The sequence below is a fragment of the Choristoneura fumiferana genome, chromosome 18, assembly GCF_025370935.1.
Source record: "Choristoneura fumiferana chromosome 18, NRCan_CFum_1, whole genome shotgun sequence".
Lineage (NCBI taxonomy): Eukaryota > Metazoa > Arthropoda > Insecta > Lepidoptera > Tortricidae > Choristoneura > Choristoneura fumiferana.
The window spans coordinates 8,672,429-8,695,389 of record NC_133489.1 but is presented as its reverse complement, the minus strand read 5'-3'; the positions used below and the strand labels follow the sequence as shown (position 1 = coordinate 8,695,389).

The following is a 22,961-nucleotide window of genomic DNA, read 5'->3' as shown; positions in this document are numbered from 1 at the left end:
ATAGTGATTAATGATTTTATCTTCAGTGCTATGTGTGGTCCAGCCTACTTAATTTCTGCTTCACTGGCACAGGCATTTAATCGCGGACATCATCTATCCCTTTCACACAAGTCTGCTTAGAAAGGGAGCTGAGGCGTGGGTAGTTTTATTATTAAAACTTTCTTTGAATGACGTTTTCGTGTATAAAAATATAATTGATTGATCACCGCCCAGGCTGCTGAGAATTCACTGGGTACATTACATCATATTTTTTTTGTCATTCGCTCTACCCAAAACTTCCAGAGGTAAAATGTATGAGGTTTACGAATATTTTAATAATTTTCATGCCAAGATCCTATTTAACCTCCTCCTCCCTCCTGGATCCAAATCAATAAAGTTATTTACCTACTAAATAATTTAACCTAGAGTCCTGAATCTTCTGTCGGTAGTGTTATTACAAGCATTTATTTAATTTGCCCTATAGGTAGTTGTTTATTTGTTTATTCATTGGTGTCAAATCTTGCAAGTTAAATTTGAGCCACTTCCAGTGCTCGGATTGACTTAAAATATAGCATACTTATGTATATCTGGTGACAATACAACAGTCTGGTAGTAACATCTTGGTAGTCCAGCAAGGATCGTCTCCGCGGGAGGGAACTCCTCAATAGTTTACGGCATCGACTCGAAATTTGGTACAGATAAGTAGTTTGGATGACAATCTAAGCACAGTCAATAAAAAGTACAGTCAGTAAAAAAGTTTGTATTAAAAATAAATCTAAACTCTTTGGCCCTCTCGTTCTGACTTGTGCCCTGTAGTGGGACGTATTATAGGCTAGAACGATGATGATGACTATACATCCCACTGCTGGGCACAGAGTCTCTCAGATTGAGAGGGTATATTTCGCACACGGGGGCTGTAGGTACGTGTTAGAAGGTGCAGTTAGTATACGACCCCTTATTTGTCGATCCGGAGCGAACGACAAGCGTCACCAATAACATCATCATTATGTCATCAATAGGTATCGTAACTCGTAATGTAATGCAACTTGCACTATTTTTCTTGCAAGTCTAAATTCGGCTTAAAACAACTAGGTACCACGTCCTTTTTTACCCGAGTGCCGCGTCAGACAAATTCAAATAAATTTTAATTGATAACTTCATGAGCATAGGAGTAAAACCCACGTTGTCTTTTTTTTCGTAGTGTGACCATCGAACATACCTACGAGTACTTAATATGAAAAACTACGGCTCTAACTACTTGTTTTTTGAAGTTACATCTTGTGAACTGACCCAAGGCCATATTGCCTAACATTTCTGACGCTCGCGATCTCAATCAAATGACAGATTTCGCATACAAAAACTGTCATTTGATTGCGATCGCGAACGTCAGAAACCTTAGGCAATACGGCCTCAGGTAATGGTGTATTCTATAGATTCATCATCATTATCATCAGCTGGAAGACGACTTCTGCTGAACAAATGCGTCCCCTTGGAACGCCACAATGAACCACAACTCGAAACCTGCATCCACCGGTTGGCTAAAATCTAATTCTACATATACTTGAATCAAAATGAAACGAAGAAAAGAACTGGGAAATAGAAACAAAGTTTTTTTTGATTCTTTATTTTCGTTTTGTTTATAATATTTAAATAAGTTTCATAACAAAAGTTTAAGTAATCAGTATGTATGTATAAATAGCCTTATTCTATCTTTATGACTGTAGGTATTATCGATTGAATAGGTATTTTGTTTCTGGTTACGAAGTTTATATATTTGTTAAATTCATGTAATAAGTTGTATTATGATGAAAATGCAAAGACATTACTTTCAGCTATTAGATCATTTGACATATTTACTAAGTATAAAAATATTAATCCAAGAATATATATTACGAGAAAAGAAATGCACTAAATAAGTCTTAAGAAATGAATTTATAAAAATAGCCAATAAAATGTATCTGTATTTTGTACCCCTTTCCATCAGAGCAGCTGGTTGGTTGAAATTGTAAGGCTATGCGCACGCGCAGCGCTCACGTGTAAGGTGGCTCTCGCGGTCTCGCTCTTATTACAACTAAATAGGCTATAACAACGTAGCAAGATAAATTAACAAATTTATTTCTATTCTGATATTATTTGAAATTATTATTACTCTATATTGCTCGTCTTTGTACAAAGTTTCAAGTACCTATTGGTGTTCTAATTCAGAAAATATAACTATTATTAATATACTATACAATTACATATGAGTATAATATTTATTTAGCATTGAACATTCCAAACAATTTGCAATGCACCTAACAATATAATCAAGTACCCATTCCTGAGGAACTATCCATACAAAACAAAGACATAGAGTTTACTCTATAGGCGAGGGGTCTAATCAATGGGCTTTAGGAATAACATGACTAAATGAGTTAAGTACAAAAACGAGGGTAGTGTCTTTATCTGCACTGCTAAATCAATTATTTACACGTCTATATACAAAGCTATCACATCTTACAATTTTAGTCGTATCACTATTTACAATATTGCAAATTCAATGTCTCTTAGTATCGTGACGATAGTACACGGTATCACTTATTACCTTTCGACTTAGCAAAGAAAATATTTTGGTGAGAATATTGTCCTTTGCACAAAACTTTTGTTAGACATACACTATGTGCGGTTTTTCTGGGGTCCGGTGGTGGGGTATTGTTTCGTAAGCGAACTGCTGATAGATATGCTCCTCGCTGTCTTCCTGAAAGTATGGATTCTTATCCACACTGTGCCACGGCGGGTTGAGTGAATGGAAATTATTAGTCACCGAGGAACCAATCATGAGATACCGGTCAGCATCCCTTTTATTCTCTTGTTCCCTACTCCGTGTTGAATAACCAAGTCCGTTGCTTAATTTTGACACGTCACCATTCAACATTACACTCGTCATGACTTGCTTTGACTTATCACCTTTGCACTTTTTCAAAGGTCCCAAAAAGTATAAAACACCACCAACGACGCTTACAATGATACTCACAGTCAGCACCACAACTGCCACTATCACCCATCCGTTTGAGCACCCAAATTCAGATTCAGGAATCTGAACAAATAACACACCTTTCAAATGTTCCGGTCCTGAACATTTGATATCTTCGTAATCGAGCGTAAGCACAGTACTTGTGTTACCGGACCTCTTGTTGCTCACTTCACACGCCATCCCGAGTTTCCACAACCACAATAATGAGCAATTACAGGTAAACGGATTACCAGATATCTCCAGTTCCTGCAGTCTATCAATTGGAAAATGTGATGCTTCTAATGTCTCCAATGCATTATTTCTCATGTAGACATGCGTCAGCTTCGGATTTCCATGAAATAGTCTAGGTGGAACTTCATTCATTTTAACGTTCTCATTCATCCAAATTTTTTGAAGATTAATGTTATCAACAAAAGCTCTCGAATCAATCGTTTCAAGATCATACAGTCTGCTTAAATGTAAATGTTTCAAATGGAAGAGGCTTTGGAAAGACAAAGGTGCAACACTCTGGAAAAAGTTACCACTGAGGTATAGGTGTGATAAATTAACCAGCTTTGAGAGAGCCGATGTAGGTATAGATGTCATATTGTTATCGCTCAGATCCAAATGCCGCAGCGCAGGCAAGTTGTGGAATCCCAAAGAGTCAACGTTTCCAATTATATTACTATTTAAATCTAAATGGCTCAATTCTTTCAAATAAGGCATACCATGCTTTGATACTTTTTGAATAAGGTTTTCGGACAAGTCCAAGTATTGTAATTTAACAACGTAGAACAGATTGATCGATGGTATGTCTAATATGGAATTATTTTTGAGCGATAAGATCCTTAGCGATGACAGGGGTTCAAAAGTATCCGGGTCGAAGCTTTCGAGTCCATTGTTTGACAAATCGAGTCTCTCCAGCACAGATAAATCTTTAAAAGTTTGTGCGTGTACGTTTCGTATTTCATTATCTGACAAGTCCAAGTCAACTAGTCGCTTCAAGCCGATGAAAGTATCCTTTTCCAGCTGTTTGAGTCGATTGTGACTCACATTGAGATTAGTCATCTCGATATTGCTTTCGAAGTTTTTACTACCTAAGTCCTGTATCCTGTTGTAGGAGATGTCGAGAATGGTAACTTGTGTGTAGAAAGCGAAGGTGTATAAAAGATTGTTGATGGCGTTGTGCGTGAGGTTGATGTGAGCGGCCTCGGGATTGAGTTGTATGGGGACGATCTCGAGGCTGGCGTTGGCGCAGACGGCGGTGCGCAGTGCATCGTCGCAGGCGCAGCGCGCCGGGCACAGCGTGCGCGCCGTCGCGCCCCACGCCCATGCCACCACCACCACCCACCAACGCCACTTCGCTACACCGCGCGGGCCCATAACATCTCATGCGTACACCACCGGGAACCTGGAATAAAACAAAAGGTAATATTAAAAACAGGTGCAATGTCACAATGCCCTAAGTGAACCCACAAAAAATTCCATCACCTTTTAAATGGAAATCTACCAACATCATTTTTTCTAAATTATTTTTATCGCAAAAATGAGCCGCTCCCCTGTGGGTAAATCGCCCCTAGATGCCACAGAGCAAAGTAATATACAGCATTATCGCTATCGCTTGACAAAATCTTAATATAATTTCTGCCAAAACTGCAGATAACAAAGTGTTTCTACGCAAGTTGCGCAAGGGGGAGTGAAATTGTTTGATCCAAATTAGGCCGATAAGAGGCATGCTACAACAGCAAAAACTTTTTTCCTTGTCTTTTGTTGTGCCATAGTATAAAAACGACATAAGTAGTCTCGTTGGGCAGATTGCACGGAGCGTTACGGACGAACATTATTCATGTCTGTGATTTGTTATTCAATATACCGCCATAACACGTGGCGCGGACAATATGTTTAAAACGCTTGTCATTTTACCCCGCAGGCCATGCGTTTGGTACCTATAATGTTTTTACTGCTTAATGCGGGATGCCAAAGTATTTTCAACTGTATTTTAAGCACGAACAAATTGAAATAGTTTCGATGCAATGTGTAAATGTACTTCTTCCACGTGATATGAACGTGTAGCATTTCTATGATTTTGATATTATCAATGTATCGTTCTCTCCCGGTAAGGAACAATTCTATTGCTACATAATTTACTGCACATGCTTTGCCTTAAGACGAATGTTCGCCATGAACGAGAAACTAGCGGGCAGTAACCGCGCCGCTAATCCTCCTTCGCCCGAACGATCCTCTACAATACCTTCCGAAATGTTCGACGATTTAACAAAGGAGCGTTTGGTACTTTAAATTAAATGTTCGGCTTTACAATTCGACGGAATGTATAATGAATAGCAGCGTAACATCTGTTAACGAAGGCGAACGATCTCGAAAGTTTTCACGCGCGGGAATAACTAATTGCGAAGGTTGGAATTCAATTTATGGGTTCTGGTGCGCCTCCCGAGAGATCAGGCTATACTAAAGTATTAATAATGCAAAACAGTGTCACGGAAAGTTTTTGATTCCAAATGCAAATTAAATTAGGAAACAAAGTTGGGAGGCTGAGCTTGATCCAACGCTTTGTCAGTTCTCGGTGTATTATAGCATCGCCAACGTTTAACCATTAGCATTGTCAAACATATTAATCTTAAATATAACAGTACTTTAGTAAAGGCTCTTACAATATATCAAATTATATGTTAATTCTCCGTAAAGCGGCTTGAACGGTCATGAAGCGCGAGAAGACAGCATCAAGTCTCCCTCCGTAACTGGATATCGCCGAAGGGATTACTCCAGCCCGCCCGAATTACAGAAACCGTACATACGCACACCCGATACACATTAGAACTCCCCGTATTAGAACGGATTAATTCTGTAACATTTCAAATGTATTCTAACTCACGTGAACCGAAAATATGGCAAATTTAATCATATGATTCACAACACTGTGAGATGAATGAGACGCGTCAAATGATTGGTAAGCCTGTTAAATCTCTAAGATATATTACTTATAGCTTGAAGGTGAATCCTCCCTCATACGTTCTGAATTAAGTACTCACTTTCATTTCTATCAAAATCTTTACATTATAGATTTTGCCTCTTTTGTATGGTAGATAGCGTACCTTCCTACGATTTGTAATCAATTTTGGTGATTTATGCGTGATTAGGTTGTTAAGTGCTTGCGTTGGTGTATCGGTTATGATAACGCGGCTGTCAGCTGTCGTCATTGAGCATTAGCACAAAGTGAGCCGTGGGTAGGTGCGATCAAAAGGGAGGGCACGCCCTCCACTTCCGAGCCGAAACTGCTCCGGCCGGCACTCTTTTGTCTTTTAATTTCCTGTCCGCCAGAGTGCGGCGATGCCATCGTGAATTTCGCTTTCGTGAGCTTCGTTAACTTGTATCGGCCTTTGTTGTTGCCTATTGAACTTTTCCATTACCGACGTCATCGATTGAAACCGCTAAATTCGCTGGAAAATTCGTGTCGCCCAAATCAACTCTCGCCTCAGTCCTAGCGGAATTAACTGAGGCTCTCTCTTCATTTTTCTGTTACAAATATGTGTTTGGAAGTTTTGTTTTGTTTGTGCCGATGCTCTTAAAATGGAAATTAAATATTCCCTTATTGAAAAGTTCTGCTGCCTGTTATAGAATTCCAATACGAGATTTCAATAAAGTGTCTTGTCGTTATTTCGTTAGGATCTGAATCTTTGAATAATAAAAGGCAAATTTCATGCATAACTTTGTATTCAATTTGCCTTTGTGGTTGTTGGTTCTGCTCTAATTAGGAATTTGTCTATTGTTTGCACCGCATGCATAATATTTGCTATTTTGTTTTATTAATCAAATACATTATACGTTGCAAAATAATTAAGATGATAATGAGTCGCCTGTTGGTGCTTGATTTAACATAATAACGGGTTCAATAGTATGCCCAAGTTTGCCTGAATCATTAACCATTGGTCATAACCGAGACCCCGACTGGTCACGGCCACGAACTTATAAAACTTTAATGTCATGCTCACAGTGATCGATTTTGTTTTGATATATGCATTCGATGTTAAAGATAATAATATGTAGCAACAGTAACCGTGAATACATTCGTAATGATGTCCAAAGTTAATAGCTTAATCTAGTTAGTAATTACAATAAATTCCATGTAACATGAACGGTGGTGTATTTGGAGCGACGGGGCTGGTGACTATCCTAATTGTGTCATAATATTCTAATATAGTTCCAAACTTCAAACCACGCGAAGGGATGTACGTAATTTGCTCTAAATTCAATATCCAAGGGTGGGTACAATACGATCGTATTTATAACATTGAATGTCATCGGTTCCATTTAAATTACGGAAACTATACAGTTCAGCCTAATTGAGGGAGGGCGATCGCTCCCTACGGCCAGCGGCTGCCAACGGTTCCCAGTAAAGTTATCATGGTGTTAATACAACTTGAGACGTTACTGGAACAAAGGACGGTTTACGAGGGGCGTTGAGACAATAAAACCAGTGTAAAAGTCGGCTAACCGCTTCTCCCTCTCAAAGAAAATATCAGCGCTCTCCTATTTTATGATTCGCCTGATACATCGGGTGCAAAAGAAATGAGTAAACATTCACAGAACGCGCCTATTTTTAAGATGTTTAGCTTTGCCATTTTTACAAGGTTTTACAAAATTGGAAGTGCGTACCTACCTGCTTTCTGATTTGAGGGTAGTTGGTCGGTGAGTATTCAGAGAGGCGGCAGGCACTAACGGGCATAATGAGAAAACTTGGCCGGTTGCTGAGAAATCTGCCGGTCCAATAGTTGCCGAGAGCGTGGCAAAAACCAAGCGGAGCGACTAGCGGTGATTCGATTGAAACTTTATGTTCGGTTCTGCTAACAAATGTTACAAGCTTTTTTCGTTGTCTAAGTGGAAATCATTTCTTGTAAAGCGTCTGCTGTTTCTTTATGTTATAACTAGTATGTAATAAATAAGCAGATAAGATTTCCACGTCACAAATTAAAAGGAAACGAATATTTCGAGTACTACAGGGACTATTGATTTGAATATGATACCTAAGGCTTAAGAAATATTTTTATCGTAACGTAATTTTAATAAAAATAAAAAAGGTACTTACAATATTAATTGCAACTAGAAGTAGACATACGTAGTGAGGAAGGCGCGAAAGAATTAAATGAACCTTCAAAACGACTAGCGTTATTAAAAAGCGAGTCGGAACCAAAGAAAAACTCAAAGACAATCAGAACTTCGCCGTGGAACTCGATAAATGGCGCAGCTGCAAATTTATTTTAATTAAGTGGACTTCGAAATAACAATGTATAATGGTGAATGCGTGTTGGGCGCCTAAACCATCGAGATATTAAGTTGATATACTAATAATACTAGAGACCGGGCATGAAATCAATAACAACGGTAGGTACATAATGATTACAAACAGATTATTTTAAAGTAATCTGGTATCTTAAAGCAAAGTATTAGTTTCAGCACAGAACAAGTAATAGTACAAGTAGTTTCAACTGATTTATAATACGAGACATCAGAAGTTTCACACTATCGACAAGTTATTCACTTAGGCTTTCTAATAATAGAATCAAATGCTCCTAAAGGCTGTGCTCAGCAAATATTAATATCACCGGTAAAACGTGCCACTAGTTCAGCGCTGCCACTATTGATTTTGCAATCACAGCCAGATTAGAGCCCCGTCCTCAGTATGATTATTATTCAGAGATTTAATTACTGCACGCTTGAATTATGAGAGGTGAAATATTATTTGTACCCAATTATTCCGAATTAGTTAGCACGCTTTATTTTTGCTACATCCTACAGGGACGGTCCTCAATATTGAAAATATATTTATTGTGTTCCATAATATTTCCGAAATGGAATCCTATGTGGAGTCATCCTGCGAAGCCAATGTTTGACTGCCGTTCAGTTTACTTACTTTAACGACGTGAAAATGTTTTCAGCGCAAACCGTGACACATTCACGCGTAAGGCATGTTTGCGTTTCTGTAATCCGAACAGTATTAATAAATTTGCCTCCGGCTAAATATTAATTCTGGCTAGCGTTACATTGTCCCTATTTACATATGTTGAAGAGAGGCGTGAGTTACTGATTAGCTGGGTTGGGCACAAGTAATAATATAAGCAGTTCTGTAAATTATGCTAATGTCAAAAACGCAGACATAGTTCGTTTTGAATATGTGGTAAGAGGTACCTTTGAGTTAATAAATAATTAACTATCATAGCTCTACGTTTCAATACTCGTAATGACTAAATATAATTAACATAATTAGGTATAGAGAGCGATAACGACATCCGTCGCATCGTTATACGTCCACAATGCAGACGCTTGCCACAAAATATCTTCCGAGCAAGACGCGCTGCAACGAATGAAATAAAAAAGTTTACTGAACAAAGCGTCTACACAATACCATTTTCTCTTTCAGAGCAACAGAGAGGGTCTAGTGAATCAAGCTTCTCTATGGGCGCCTTTATAAACGCAATAATGAGGAGTGCCAAGGCGGCATTCAGGCGTGCACCCTAACGAGAAGCGCCGATGAATCGCCCATGAGGCGAGCACAAAACTTGCCACTTGCCGCTGTAATAGCGTTCGCCGCCAAGCGTCGCCGCACGCGCCGTGCCGCCGGCCGCGCCTCTCGCCGCCAACCAAAAGGGCTTTTAGCTAACACCAACTTGCTTTCGCTTTGACTTTCATAGCCAGCCGAGGATTAGGTGCCTCACCCCGATTGGATGCGGCCCACGGTTGAATAGGCAATGAGCGAATTCAGGCCAAAGCAACGAAGGCACAAATCTAAAGCAAGTTAGGTTTACGATTTGCTAACGTGCTGAAAGATTTGCGTGTTGGTTGTATGAAAATTAAAGAGTTTGTTAACTAAGAAATATAATCATATATGGAATTACAACCCGCTCTTATACATTTATTAGATGTACTGTCAGCATCAAAAGTAGCTGGTTACTTTTTTACTCTGTCACATTAACACATTTGTCAATCTTGTACGGCGCTAAGTACGTGGCTGTAAAACGACAAAGTTACAGCTACTTTTGATGCTGACTGTGTAAATAGATATATCATGGAGTGCAATTTGAAAGAGGAAGGTTCTACTCGTTATAACTTATAACCATTCCAATGAGATTTTATTTTTGGCCTTAGGACATTTCGAGTGCAGAAGTTACGCCAGCCCATGTACCAAGAATCTTACGCCGCAATGCCGCGAGTGTACGAGTACCTACGGTTTTCAATGCCTACACGTTTCCAAACTTCCGATTGTAACTCGAGGAAAAAACGAACAACTGCCATGAATTGTTTGCCTGTTATTAAAACTTTTCCTTTGAGAAATGAAGTCGGTAACAAAATTAAAAAGTTACCGTTTGCATAATCATAACTTTAAGTTCGGGTAGATGGTGTAAGAGGCTGAAGACTATTTAAAGCGAGGTGGCTTCGGGAGTTGCAAATGACGTGCTTACGTTGGTGATATCGAGCGGATCGCGCGCTAAGCCCGCAAAATGGGCTCGGCCCAAATGAAGACGCGTCGCGAACCTCGTCTTAGGAAATACCTACTGCAAAATTAGTCAATACTATCGCTGCCATCTCTAGCAAAGTCGGTGAAGCTGAATAATGAAATAGCTCGTTGAGGCGGTGGATAGGCGCTATCGACACTCGGGGGCCATTGGAACGCGATCGCGCGACCGAGCCGAGGCGAAAATCCCACGGATTCCGTATGAGGTATCTGCCGGCTCTTTTAGGGTTATTAAATGGAGTGGGTTTTAGGGAAATGAGCCGGGAAATATATTTGTTCTCCCTTTGGCCGAAGAAATCCGTGTTTTCTGTAAATAAAGAACGCCTATAAAATAAATTAGGTAAGTTCACACTTTGTCTTCATTGCGGGCGGGTCGGGTAGCGCTCTCATCCACACGCTCATATGGCGGTTTGCCAATAAGAAGGCTGAAACTAGAATAGTTTTCAGCCTGTTGTTTTGTTTATATGAATGGAAATGGAACAATAGTAATGCAGTTTTGGAACAAAAATACTTCAGAGCATACTACAACGTTGTCATTTTCAAATTGTTTTTACTTAGTGTCATACGATGACTAGTTTACGAATTTAAACAGAACTTTGGCATGAATAATCAAACAAGTTTCAATTAAACTATAAATTTATATTTGCTATATCTTTGACAACTTAATGTTTAAAACTTTCGTGATTTTCACTCACAGTTAACTGCCATAAACGGCACTTATCACGACACGCGAGACTTGTGGATAAGTCCCGTTTATAGCTTTGACAACGTATAAGAAAATGTTTAAATCGAGAATAAAAAACAAACAATCTTAAACACGTCTTACATCTCCATTTCTTTATTGATTGTTTTGTAAAAGCAACATATCGAAAGAATAACTTTGCTACACGCTTTGCTATAAAACCTCCCCATCTGCAGTATTCTCTCTGACATATTCATTTGCTTCGTCTCAGTTTTATTACAGACGAATACAAACGCGGCCTCGCGCCTAGCTTCGGCTGATACAAAGCTGCAGCATACTCACACAAGACTAAGCTTGCCCACGACTCAGTAAGCGTAACTCGCAACAAAATCCAACGTTTCCGTTTCCATCTAGAGGCGCAACGTGCAAGGGATTCACGGTAACGTATTCTACGCTCCCGCCTGAGACAGGGTTACGGTGCGGCAGCTACGGTAATACGTTTTATGAATGAGTGAATGAAATGGACGAATGAATGGAAGGATTTCACTTCCAACTAACCACTGGTTTGAGCAAAAGCGCAGTCGACCACCAGCAGAAGCGAATCGCGTCGCAATATTACTTTTACCGTACACTACCGTTTTAAACGTACTCCCTATTTTCCATTGGAAATTTGAAAAATTGAAGTCGAATTGTTAAAATAACCTTCTGAGTAATATGAGTTTTAAATCGAGTGGGGTTCGACGCTGTGCACTGACGCCGGTGCAGTTTTACGATACATAAAATTTAGTGCTGAACTGAATAAGTTTACGACACTTCACGGGAAAAAGGGATCGTGAGTATTTACGCCACCTGATTTATAGAACGATCTCACCTTACGGCCTTTCCATATTTTTATTATCTCTGCCATCAAAGCCTGGAAACTGTTGTTAAATAAATTATGTATCATCATTTTACATAAATACCTCGACGAAAACATAAAAAGCTTTCGTTTATTTCTACTAACATTTTCTGTTTGATACGTAGGTAATTGAAAATCGCAAAACGTTTTACTAATTCTAAAAACTCGGCATGCTTTTTATAAAATAATACAAGCAATTCCCTCAGCGAAATATCTTTAGCATTTTCAATGAACGTTTAAATAGACTCGATTCGCATCGCACTTGAAACTATATTTTTTCTCAAAGATAATTACGGAATTAGGATAGAGCGGTAAGCTTTTATGTCTTAATGCTTAAGTAATGAATGCTTCTCAAAGGCCCTGGTCTTAATTTGATTTGCTCGGACTGGGCGTTTGATTACGGTGGCTTGTACTGTTTCCTCTGCAAATAATCAGGAACACGTAACAAGGAAGTTTCAGCGGTCTACGTGCGAATCTTAACGCTTTGGCGAGCTGTCGTGAAAGGATGCTTAATTCCGTACATGCAATTTACCACTTGGTAGCGAGATGGATCTTAATCAGAGTGAAGTTAACATAATGGGAATAAAACGTTTCGACATGAAAATGAAAATGAAAAAGACATAAAAAAGGAGACGGGGTATCTTGATTATGATCGTGATGAAACATGAACAATATCTAAACAAAGTATTGTATTTAAATTTCAGGAGTAACCTATCTTTTAAAAGTATTAGGTGTCATATTTCACAGCTTTGTGTAACCTTTAGAACCCCTTTAATAAAACTCTGGACTGTAGAGGAATACCGTTGTACAATTAATAGGTATTTATTATTTGAATTAGTTGAACCAGTGAGATGTACCTTCATACCTTTAGCCTCATCTGCACTTTTCATCAGGTAAGATAGGAGTAAATCACAGGTCAGTTTTATGTAAAAGCAATAAATAAATGTACCCACATTACAAGTAGTGCTAGACAGTCCAGTATTTGACCCCAAATCGCTGTCTTCCATCCAATCTTACATATTACAACTGCCACATAACCACTTTTTTCGCAAGTTTAACATAGCTCCTAACAAGACAAATTCCATTCCGGCCCGCACCTGCCTCGAGCAATCGAGAGTGATTGTAAAAAGTCGCATGTACCGTAACCACTTGCTTAGAAGCCGACCGTTTGACAGCTGCTTCCTCTCGACCGGTCGAGCTGCTGCGAATGCTACAGCAAACCTTGGCTTATCGGTGATACTTGGTACTTCGTTATAATCTTGCGCTGAGCTCACAATGAAATGCAACCAATTAAACCGCTGTCAATCCGATTGCTGCATCAAAACTGACAGCTGCCATCGATTTGCTTGCATTTCCTTATATTGAAATCTTTGTAAGATAATAAAGTGCCTAGTATCACCGAATTACCAAGTATCAACTATAAGCTAAGGGTTGCCCTATGGCTATGACCCAGCCACGCGGATTCGCGGTGACCGATTCCTGTTTATTGCGCGTTAGAGACACACATGAGATAGTTGGTAGAATACGCAATGTATTAGAAAATTGTTAGCCGCGCATACCCGTCGCGCGTAGTTATGGCAGGGTCTTTTGAGGCAGCTAACAACTATCACCGTAGAGCTACCTTAATCACAATCTAGTGCGTATAATATGTAGAGCACAGCGACTCGATTGGTTTATATCTTCGTGAGCCCTCGCGTATTTTATGAAGGACCAATTAACACAGGATATTTCGAGACATAAAACTCGCAAGAGAATGCGAACTACTTTCAGGAATGTCCTTAGATTTTTTATAAAAATATAGAACGAACAAGCCAATTGGCATATAAACGATTGTCAAACGATAAATGGAAAAACAATGCCGCCGTAAACACCATCAAAAATAAAATCAAATACAAAAAACATGTAAAAGAAATTAGCACAACGAATTTCCAAATTTTGTAAACATATCTCTCGTTTAAGATGTACCATTTAAAAAATCTTCTCACGTCGAATCAGTTCTGCTTTGTTACGTGACTACTACTAGTAAAGCTTTAATCTCCAAACCAATATAATTACCATGGTAAAGTAACTCGAGTACAAAATATGTCTATAAACTGTTTCCCACGAACGCCTACTTCAGTGGCCACACTCCGTTATCCAATGATCTGAATCTATGATAGTGTAATTGTACTATACGATATTAGTTACAGATAGTTACCGAAACTCTGTGGCGGCGAATATCGGATTTCAGACGCCGTCGTCTCATTCAAATTTTATAAAACTGACGAGTCCCTTGGATCGGAAAACCGCAGCTATCGGTTCGCATTGAACTACAGAGATTGATAAAAAGCGCCGCCGCTGTTTCTAAATAATTCTTAATCACCACGACTTCAATGTTGTTCTAGCAACGTATCTACTGTTTGTGAAACTATTCATAGATTGGTCCAATTTAGAACGCGATAGGTTCAAAAGCATATAAATATATAGACGTCAAGAATATTTATACACCTTTATGCCACTAAACATAAGGTCGATGTATACATATTTTGACGCTATGGCTGTATATATATATATTTGCATTCGACTGTACATACTTAAGAAAAGATTTATAACATTCTCTGACTACTTTTATTTAATAGTTATTTGCGCTAAAATTTAAAATTCATTGTATTTTAATTTAGCTCTTCCAATTCCCCATAAGAAATATTATGATCGACGTATTTATAATAGTAGTACAAACATTTTAAAGGCTCCAACCGCAACCGGTAGACAGACAACCGTATTATAAAGCACTTCTTCACACTGCGAAGTTATAAAAACAAAACTAATAAGAGCCCACTAATCTCGTGGTCTCGAACCGCCGACAGTTCCGTTCGATATCAAATTTAGGCTAAACCAAATTCAAAACGTTCTCACCGCGCCGCTCCAGCGCGCACGAATATACCGTCTTTCATAAAGCCTTAATTATTTTTCTTGTGAACCAATACAATCATTTTAATTACGCCCGTGATTGATACTCCACATCTCGGCATTCGTCATGGTACTAGATGATATTACGCTATTATTACGAGTAGTAAAAACTATTGTGAATGCTTCATAACAAATCAAAATAAATTTCGGCTCGCACGTTTCGTTGATGGTAAACAGAATCTATAATATCTGAACGCGTTGATACCTGCTATAGATATTAATTTAGAACCGGTTTGTAATTTTGAAAGCACGGACGTTACATTTATTATTGCTTAGGGCAATGATTAATGGTATGTTTATTAGCAGAAGCAGCGACTCCGATTTATTAACGGTACGCGGCGTTAAGTTTTGCACTACAAATGGACCTAAGTAGCACAGTAACTGTTACTCCATATTATTTCACTAAGTATCGTACCTTAACTAGAGACATAACAATATAACAAAGAAACTATATCCTGTGCGAGACTGAGCTACAAATAGTCCGCCCTATTCGAATTCACGTCAAGTCGACGTATTTGTAATTCAACACGGAGTCCCCGGCAGGGCTGCCTCGCGGTTGGGAGTTTGCTTGCCCGGAGGGATACGGGAACAAGGAGCTTTTTGGTGACTGATAAAGTGATGCTACGCTACGTACCAGACCACGTTTACAGGTATCTCAGAAAATAAAGAAAATTTCAAGTCTACAGTGATTCAACGTGTTTGTTCTCTACACAGACATCAGAATGTTAATACAGTAAACAGTTGCCGCAGCATAACAAATACTTAAATAGTAAAAGCAAAATACTATACATAATCCCCATTTTACTCACTTCATAAAATATAAGACTTATCTTCAGGCTATGCAAATAATTTTAAGACCCTTTATATTAACATTAAACGAGACACGACCGACAGGATAAGCTTTTGATTTGTATTTTAAGAATATAACGCTAGTTGATAACCTGCTTCACTTTAAATATAATTATATTCTCTACATTTTTTTACAATTATTCCGTTGGCACCCCTACACAATCTCTATTGTTTCACCTACGGTCGCTTCAGTGCACACATGTACAATCAAGAAAGTTAGAGTTAATAAAATAGTTCAGCGATGAATTGCAAGGAGTGAGATCTTTTACAGTATCGTAGCGAAAATTTAATTCAGAAACTGCTGCAGCGCATGCTGTTGTATAAGTATAGTAAGTTAGGTAGGTAAAACCTGTAATGTATATAAAAAAGCCTACTCTGTACTTAGTAATGGTTTAGGTTACAAGAATTTAATTTCATTTTTTATTACGTTTATATTTTTTTATGGAAGCTATTTAAGAAAGGGGCCACCTAGTTGAACGAAAAAATTACAGAGAAAAAACTGAATGAACATTATTTATATAGTTAATCAACATTGTTTTAACAAAGATGTTTTCTTGAAAGTTATTATTATACCAAATCTTGTTACAACACCTTTAGATTCGCTGTATTAATGAAAATACATAATGAACGAAAATGACAACAAACTAATATTATTAAAAGTCCAATTTAGGAAGTAAAACTATCGTGCGATCACGTCCATCGTTACCTACGTGTTACATAGTGAGAGGTATCTAGTAAATGAATTTCTTAGTCCATTTAAGATTTTAATGAATGAACACGGTCCCAATACTAGTTCAAAAAACAGAATCGTTTTCTATGCAGAATCTGAAAAACAACCTTAATACGACGTTAACATCCATTTAAGAACATTTGATAAGCCGTAATGGAACACCTTATCAACGCAAAATAAGCCACTAAAGAGTAAATTATAGAAAATTTAACTCTTAATCTAACCAATAGCTAAACTTTATAGTGTATACATGAAATAAGCTGTTCAAATGTTACTCCAAACATGCACGATTACTTGGGATCTATTTTCCATACAATTCAAAAGCAGAAATACGTAACTTCAAACGCCTGCCATGTTGAAATAAAATAAATTTACCGATTTTTGATAGGAAATCGAGTTTAAGAAAAAAATACGACAGTTGGTGGAGGCTATATTGCTTATTTTATGATTTTGTTCATTCACTGGGGCATTCACTGTTTACCCTACCAAGCACTTTAATACACTATATTACTTGTATTTATATAGTTACATACGCAAAGGACAATTAAAAAGCCTGTACTTCTCGTCCCCTCGTTTATGGTGCTGGGAATCTTTAAAAAAACGGCCAGAGCGTCTCGGACACTGGGTTCCGTAGCCATTTAAGTATATTTTTTTAAGGATTTCGTATTTTATACGGAATCATCCAAGTTAATGTTTTATACCTTAGGCATTTAATAAGGGCTGTTTCAGATTAGTGTAACTGACGGTTAAATGTGATGCCGTCTCCGTATATTCGAAGATAACAAATAGAGACGGCATCACATTTAACCGTCAGTTAACAAATCAATTGATGGTGAAACAGCCCCTAAAACTACTAATATTTCTCAAGCAAACTTAGCCGTTATAGTTTTCCTTGAAAGTTTGATATACTTACTACCATTCTGAATTTTTAAATTTTTCAAATGAAAATTTTCCAAAATATAAATGAATCACAGCAAACCGGTTTTAGATATTTAGATGGGGGATCGAAAATCCGCTCGATTTATAATGAAAATTTATCACGATGTTGAAAATAATACGTCGATTAGAATATTTCGCATTCCGGGCACATCTATATTTCAATGCAATGGCGAAGTTGAAATGTCGGCGTCGTAACAAAATCAAACCGCTAATTGATTGTATTAATAGAAGTGCAAAAGAAGCTTTAAATCAATGTGAATCAACGGATACAATTAAAAAACCTGCACACAAGAGCTAGAAAATTTAGGTTGGTTATATTTAGATACGAATGAGAAGAAACCCATTTCATGATACGCCTATGAAATATCATGATAAGGAATTTCATGATCTGCCTAAAACTAGGCAAATATTTTTTGATTGATTTTAGCCATTCATGAAATTTTCACATATGTAGAATTTCCATTTTACGATTATACTAACATATTATAAGGGATTTTGTTGTCCGACGTATATGAGAGGTACCGTAAAAAAATATTTTTTATTTTGTAATTGTACCATTTTGTCGGCATAGTTTATATATATACACGACACGGACAGACAGACAGACAGACAGACATGGCGAAACTATAAGGGTTCCGTTTTTGCCATTTTGGCTCCGCCGGAACCCTAAAAAAGAAACTCTTCTCAAGGGGCCTGAATTTTACTTATGTTATACCCATAACATAAGTAGAATTACGGCCATTAACGCAGGTAATTGCTTCCTAACGTGTGATCCGCATCATGTAAGGAAAAGATCTTGATTAAGAAACCGTTTAGGTACGTTATCCTGCGTCTTCTTCAATCATCTGCCAACAATATGTATTTAAGTAAATGGTTTACATTTAAGAGTAGCAATCTGACCAATTCAACAGAATTACTTCGTATATATCGTGATAATATCGATGAAAAAATACCGATTTCATGGAGAGACGGAGCATACACCGCACGATTTAATTACGACATTACGCTACCAGTATAATCAAATTAAGCTATAACCTAATTAGTGCAACCGGCAACTGCAACAAAGCCCCAAAATTCATTATGGCCAAAGCGTTGCAGTATAAGCAATTTAGGTCGTCTCTAATTTCGTCCACCTACAAGCCACGTAAACCGCTGTTGAGACGACGGACGCTTTCCACGTCCGAGAAGATCCTCTTGATTAAGTGAACTGAGGGAAGGTCGATGGCTTTATAGCACGATTTGCATTTACACGAGCCGAGCACGGATTACACCGACACTTATCCCCCTGCCGAAATGAGGCGCGCACCGCTACAACCGAACAAGCCTTTGTTTATATACAACGAAAAAATTTTCACCCCCATTCGTTTTGACGGGCCGTTTCTAAAGGTTTTCACGACGAAAATGGTTTACGACATGTTTTTCGTGAGCACTTTGGATTTCTCGCCCGCGATCCCCTTTTTGCCTGATTACTTATCTATTTTGGATAGGAAAGGATATATTTAGCTTTTTGGAGAAACTTTTAAGTCGTACTATAATTTTCATATTACAGGTCTATATTTGTTTATTGTAGGTTTACTAAGGTCAAATTGATCTTCATTAACAAATCAAATTTTGTACTGACCTATTTGTATTGATCTCCCTGTATAGAGTACCGCAACAACAACACACACCGGAGTTAGAACGGTTACAACGGCTGAATTTAAAATTATCGCAGCTATACAATGTGACAATCAATACCTGTCTCAGCCCTCGCTGAGTTTAGATGTGAGCACTGATTTTCAGAAAGGTCTCGCGGGGTAGATGAAGTTTTAATGATATTGCCAGTACAGTGAAAAAAAGCTTGTATTTATCTAGTATTTTTGACAAAAACATACCTACTCTTGTACTAATTAACGTAAGAGTATCCCAAGTATCTCGATATCCTGTTAAGCCATAAAAGTTAATGATCAAATTACAGGTAACAACCGTTGCGGTAATTTCTAATAACTATGCACTTCCATTTAATATAGCGTTTGGTTTCGCCAAATTGCGCGTTCCACATTATCCCCTAGCCGCTTTCCTTTGTGTAAATTGCTGAATCAACTGCACCAGATAATACCGTTAGCCTAACAAAGCGCACATTACACCTACTCGAAATAGTTGTCGAAAACTAAACACGAGAACAAAGCTGACTTCAAGTTGCTGCAGTGTATTGGTAAAACAACGTTCAGAAATCCCCGCTGACCCACATTCGGATAACCACCTTTGAATCGCCCTGACAAAAGCATGTCGATGGAGGAACATAATGTCTGCCCGGCCGTCGAAGCCTCAATTTAGAGCCCGCATGAGCCTATCTAGAGATCAGGTCATAGAACAACCATCCCGACGACGTGTAGCCAATCGCCCCCCAGCGTTATGGCACATAACCATTGCCAGTGTTACAAAAAACGAACATTCTTTAAGAGAACACGTTCGACGTCAATCGACGACACTAAAACATGACACGAGTTGAGCTTTATTGCCGTCTTTGTTAAAAATACAGCAACGAGGATAATCCAAAACAAAGCTCTTATCAAAATTAGGTTAAAATATCAGCAAAACGTTCCCTCAAAACAATCTAGCTGGCTACGTAATTGAATACATGAATTTTTAAAAGCAAGCTCATTCGCAACAGCTGCTATAACGTATTCACGGATAAGGAAACCTTTTTGTATATCTGTAAACAATAATAAACATATGTTATATCATAGTATCTAAATAATCAGCAAGTCTGTTTATGTAAACGTAAATGAAGGTAGCTTCATTGTGGGGCATACATACGCCCTATTTACCGCGTTGTCGCCGCCGCATACACCGATACCCTTAATCAGGGAAATTGCTTAGTAATAGAGGCCAACTAAAATTTGTATGATAATGAAACTGGGCACCGCGCTACCGAGGTTCCACGGTGATTTTCTGTCGTTAAGCAACCTTATGTAATAGGGGTTACTTCGCGGAAAAAATAACGACACTCCGTAACTGTTATAGCTTTTAAAGTCGCTAATTGGTTAATTATAATACGTTGGTTTTATGCGTCACATCCTTAATGTTCTTTAGCATGCACTGGGCAGTAGCTAGCTGGAAATATTTTTATAATATGATGATGTAGGCAGAGATATATTATTATGGACTTGAGATAGTGTATCGAATTTATGATAATAATTAACGGCGCATTGCTACTTAACGATCAATTGAGATTAATACTCCTGTCGATAGCGATATCTTGAATTACTTGCTTAGAATTTTGATTCACAGAGATAATACCAGCTCATAAAAATGTTAGAAAATGTTGCATAGTGAAACACTTAAGCCACGTTTAAGTAAACGCCGTAGATATTTCGAGAATAAATTAACGTGATAGTCACGATTGCTTTAACTTACTGATATTATAAAACTAATTTGGAAAGATAAGATCGTGTCTAATAAAAATAATAATAATCATACAAATCCGTATAAGTACTTTTCTAATCTCGAACGCATGGAAAGACTGAAGTCAATACTTTTTAACCGACTTCAAAAAAAGGAGGAGGTTATCAATTCGGTTGTACTTATATTTTTTATGTTTGTTACCTCAGAACTCTGTCATTTATGAACCTACTCTCTTTGGCCCGCGGCTTCACTCGCGTGGAATTCGGTTATCGCACGCTGTTCCCTCGAGAACTGTGCAATTTTCCGGAATAAAAAGTAGCCTATGTCACTCTATGGCCCATATAAACTATCTCTATGCCAAAAATCACGTCGATCCGTCGTTCCGTTTCGGACAAACGTACAAACACACACACTTTCGCATTTATAATTTTAGGTTGGATTTGAAAATTTTAATGCTTTACAATCGCGAAAATAGCAAAACATCAAAAATATAAACTTCAGGGATCGCCGATATTCTAGTGAAGATTTTTTATGAGATTTTTTGCCCTATTTTATTTCCAATTACCTTAGACTTTACAAGACTTTATCATTACTTTAAGTTTAGGAAAACTTATTAGGCAGGCACCTACGTAATTACCTAATAATATATTACACGAATGAATTATAGAAAATTACTCGCCAAATAAGTAAAGCTTAGAAATATGTCATTCATAAATGGCAAGAACGTCAAATACTTTCACTAAAAAAAAAGTGTCAATGAACATTAGACACGTGTTACCTAATCGCTCACCCCTGAAAAATGACGAATGACTTTAGTCTGTCAATCAAGTTTGAGCCCTATCCTGCATGATCATTTGGCCACAGCCCGTGATTGACACATTGGCTATACGCATCACTCAAACACCGCTCTAAATCTGTCGTATCTGTCTGAAAGGGGTGTCATTGAAAAATGATTGGCCATATTTCATCAGCGGGTACCGTCGAACGGTCAAATTTCCTAGTAAATTTTGAGTTTTGTTTTACGAATCCTAATTGGACATTTTAGGGATATTCTTGTTTTTGCATTTTTAATCCCAAAAAACCATAAATGAAACAATAACATCATGAGTGTGAGTATAAAATTAAAAGATTATAAAGTGTTTAGCGATGCATAATTTGTCCAGACAATTATTGGAGTTTCCCATTAAACTACACTCATCAAAAGTGCCTAAGGGATATTTTTATCCCTAAACAGGTTTGAACATTTCAATAAAGCATATTACTACAGAGTCAAAAAAATTATAATAATACGAATAATGACTATTTCCAAGTTTTTTTTTATGTGTGCAGTTCCTTCAATCGATGTTAAATTTCCATAACTACATTATAACGCAAAACTGGTGTATCATGTTTTATATCTATATTCCTGCAAACTAGCTCTGACAAAACAAACACCCAAATTAATCTTATTTGCAGAATGGGCGACAACAATCTTACGCTTCCCGCCCCAACTCAACTTTGTTTCCGTTCGTAAACCTTCCGAAGGTGATATATCAGAGCAGTGAATCCAGCAAACTGTTGCAGTTGGTATACGAAACAGTTTTTCAATCTCACTACAAATGGTACAACATTTACAAAGCTTAGCTTAGAACGAGCATCGTACAAATGGTGCGGGCACAGGTGTTGGTTTATTGAAAAAAGATACAAATTACCCCTTTCTTTGGGATGATGGCGAACTGATCCCTGTCAGCAGATTACGGTAAGTTTGGGGTTCTTAAACCCTTTGGGTTTTTTTATTTCGCATAAGTCTCCGTGCATTTGTAGGATTTACATAGAAGCAATATAGTACCACTAGCTTTTTGCCCGCGGCTTCGCCCGCGTGGAATTCGGTTATCGCGCTCTGTTCCCTCGGGAACTGTGCATTTTTTCGGGATAAAAGTAGCTTATGTCGCTTTCGGGCCCATAAACTATCTCTATGTCAAAAATAAAATTTATTAAAAAAAAATCTTAAAAGCAGATTGGCTTTTCTCTTCCCCCTCTTAACTATTTTCA

At 37.9% G+C, this 22,961-nt stretch overlaps 1 protein-coding gene across 1 annotated transcript in view; it reads right to left on the bottom strand.

Annotated features, from left to right (window-relative positions):
* Positions 1–1,593: 1,593 nt before the first annotated feature.
* The window catches only part of LOC141437852 (uncharacterized), a 67,096-nt gene continuing 45,728 nt past the window's right edge, over positions 1,594–22,961 (bottom strand). Inside the window, exon 3 of the mRNA XM_074101394.1 lies at positions 1,594–4,382. Within this exon, the coding sequence (XP_073957495.1) occupies positions 2,624–4,354 (1,731 nt within the window). The 5' untranslated portion in view covers positions 4,355–4,382 and the 3' untranslated portion in view covers positions 1,594–2,623. The remainder of the gene's footprint in view (positions 4,383–22,961) is intronic.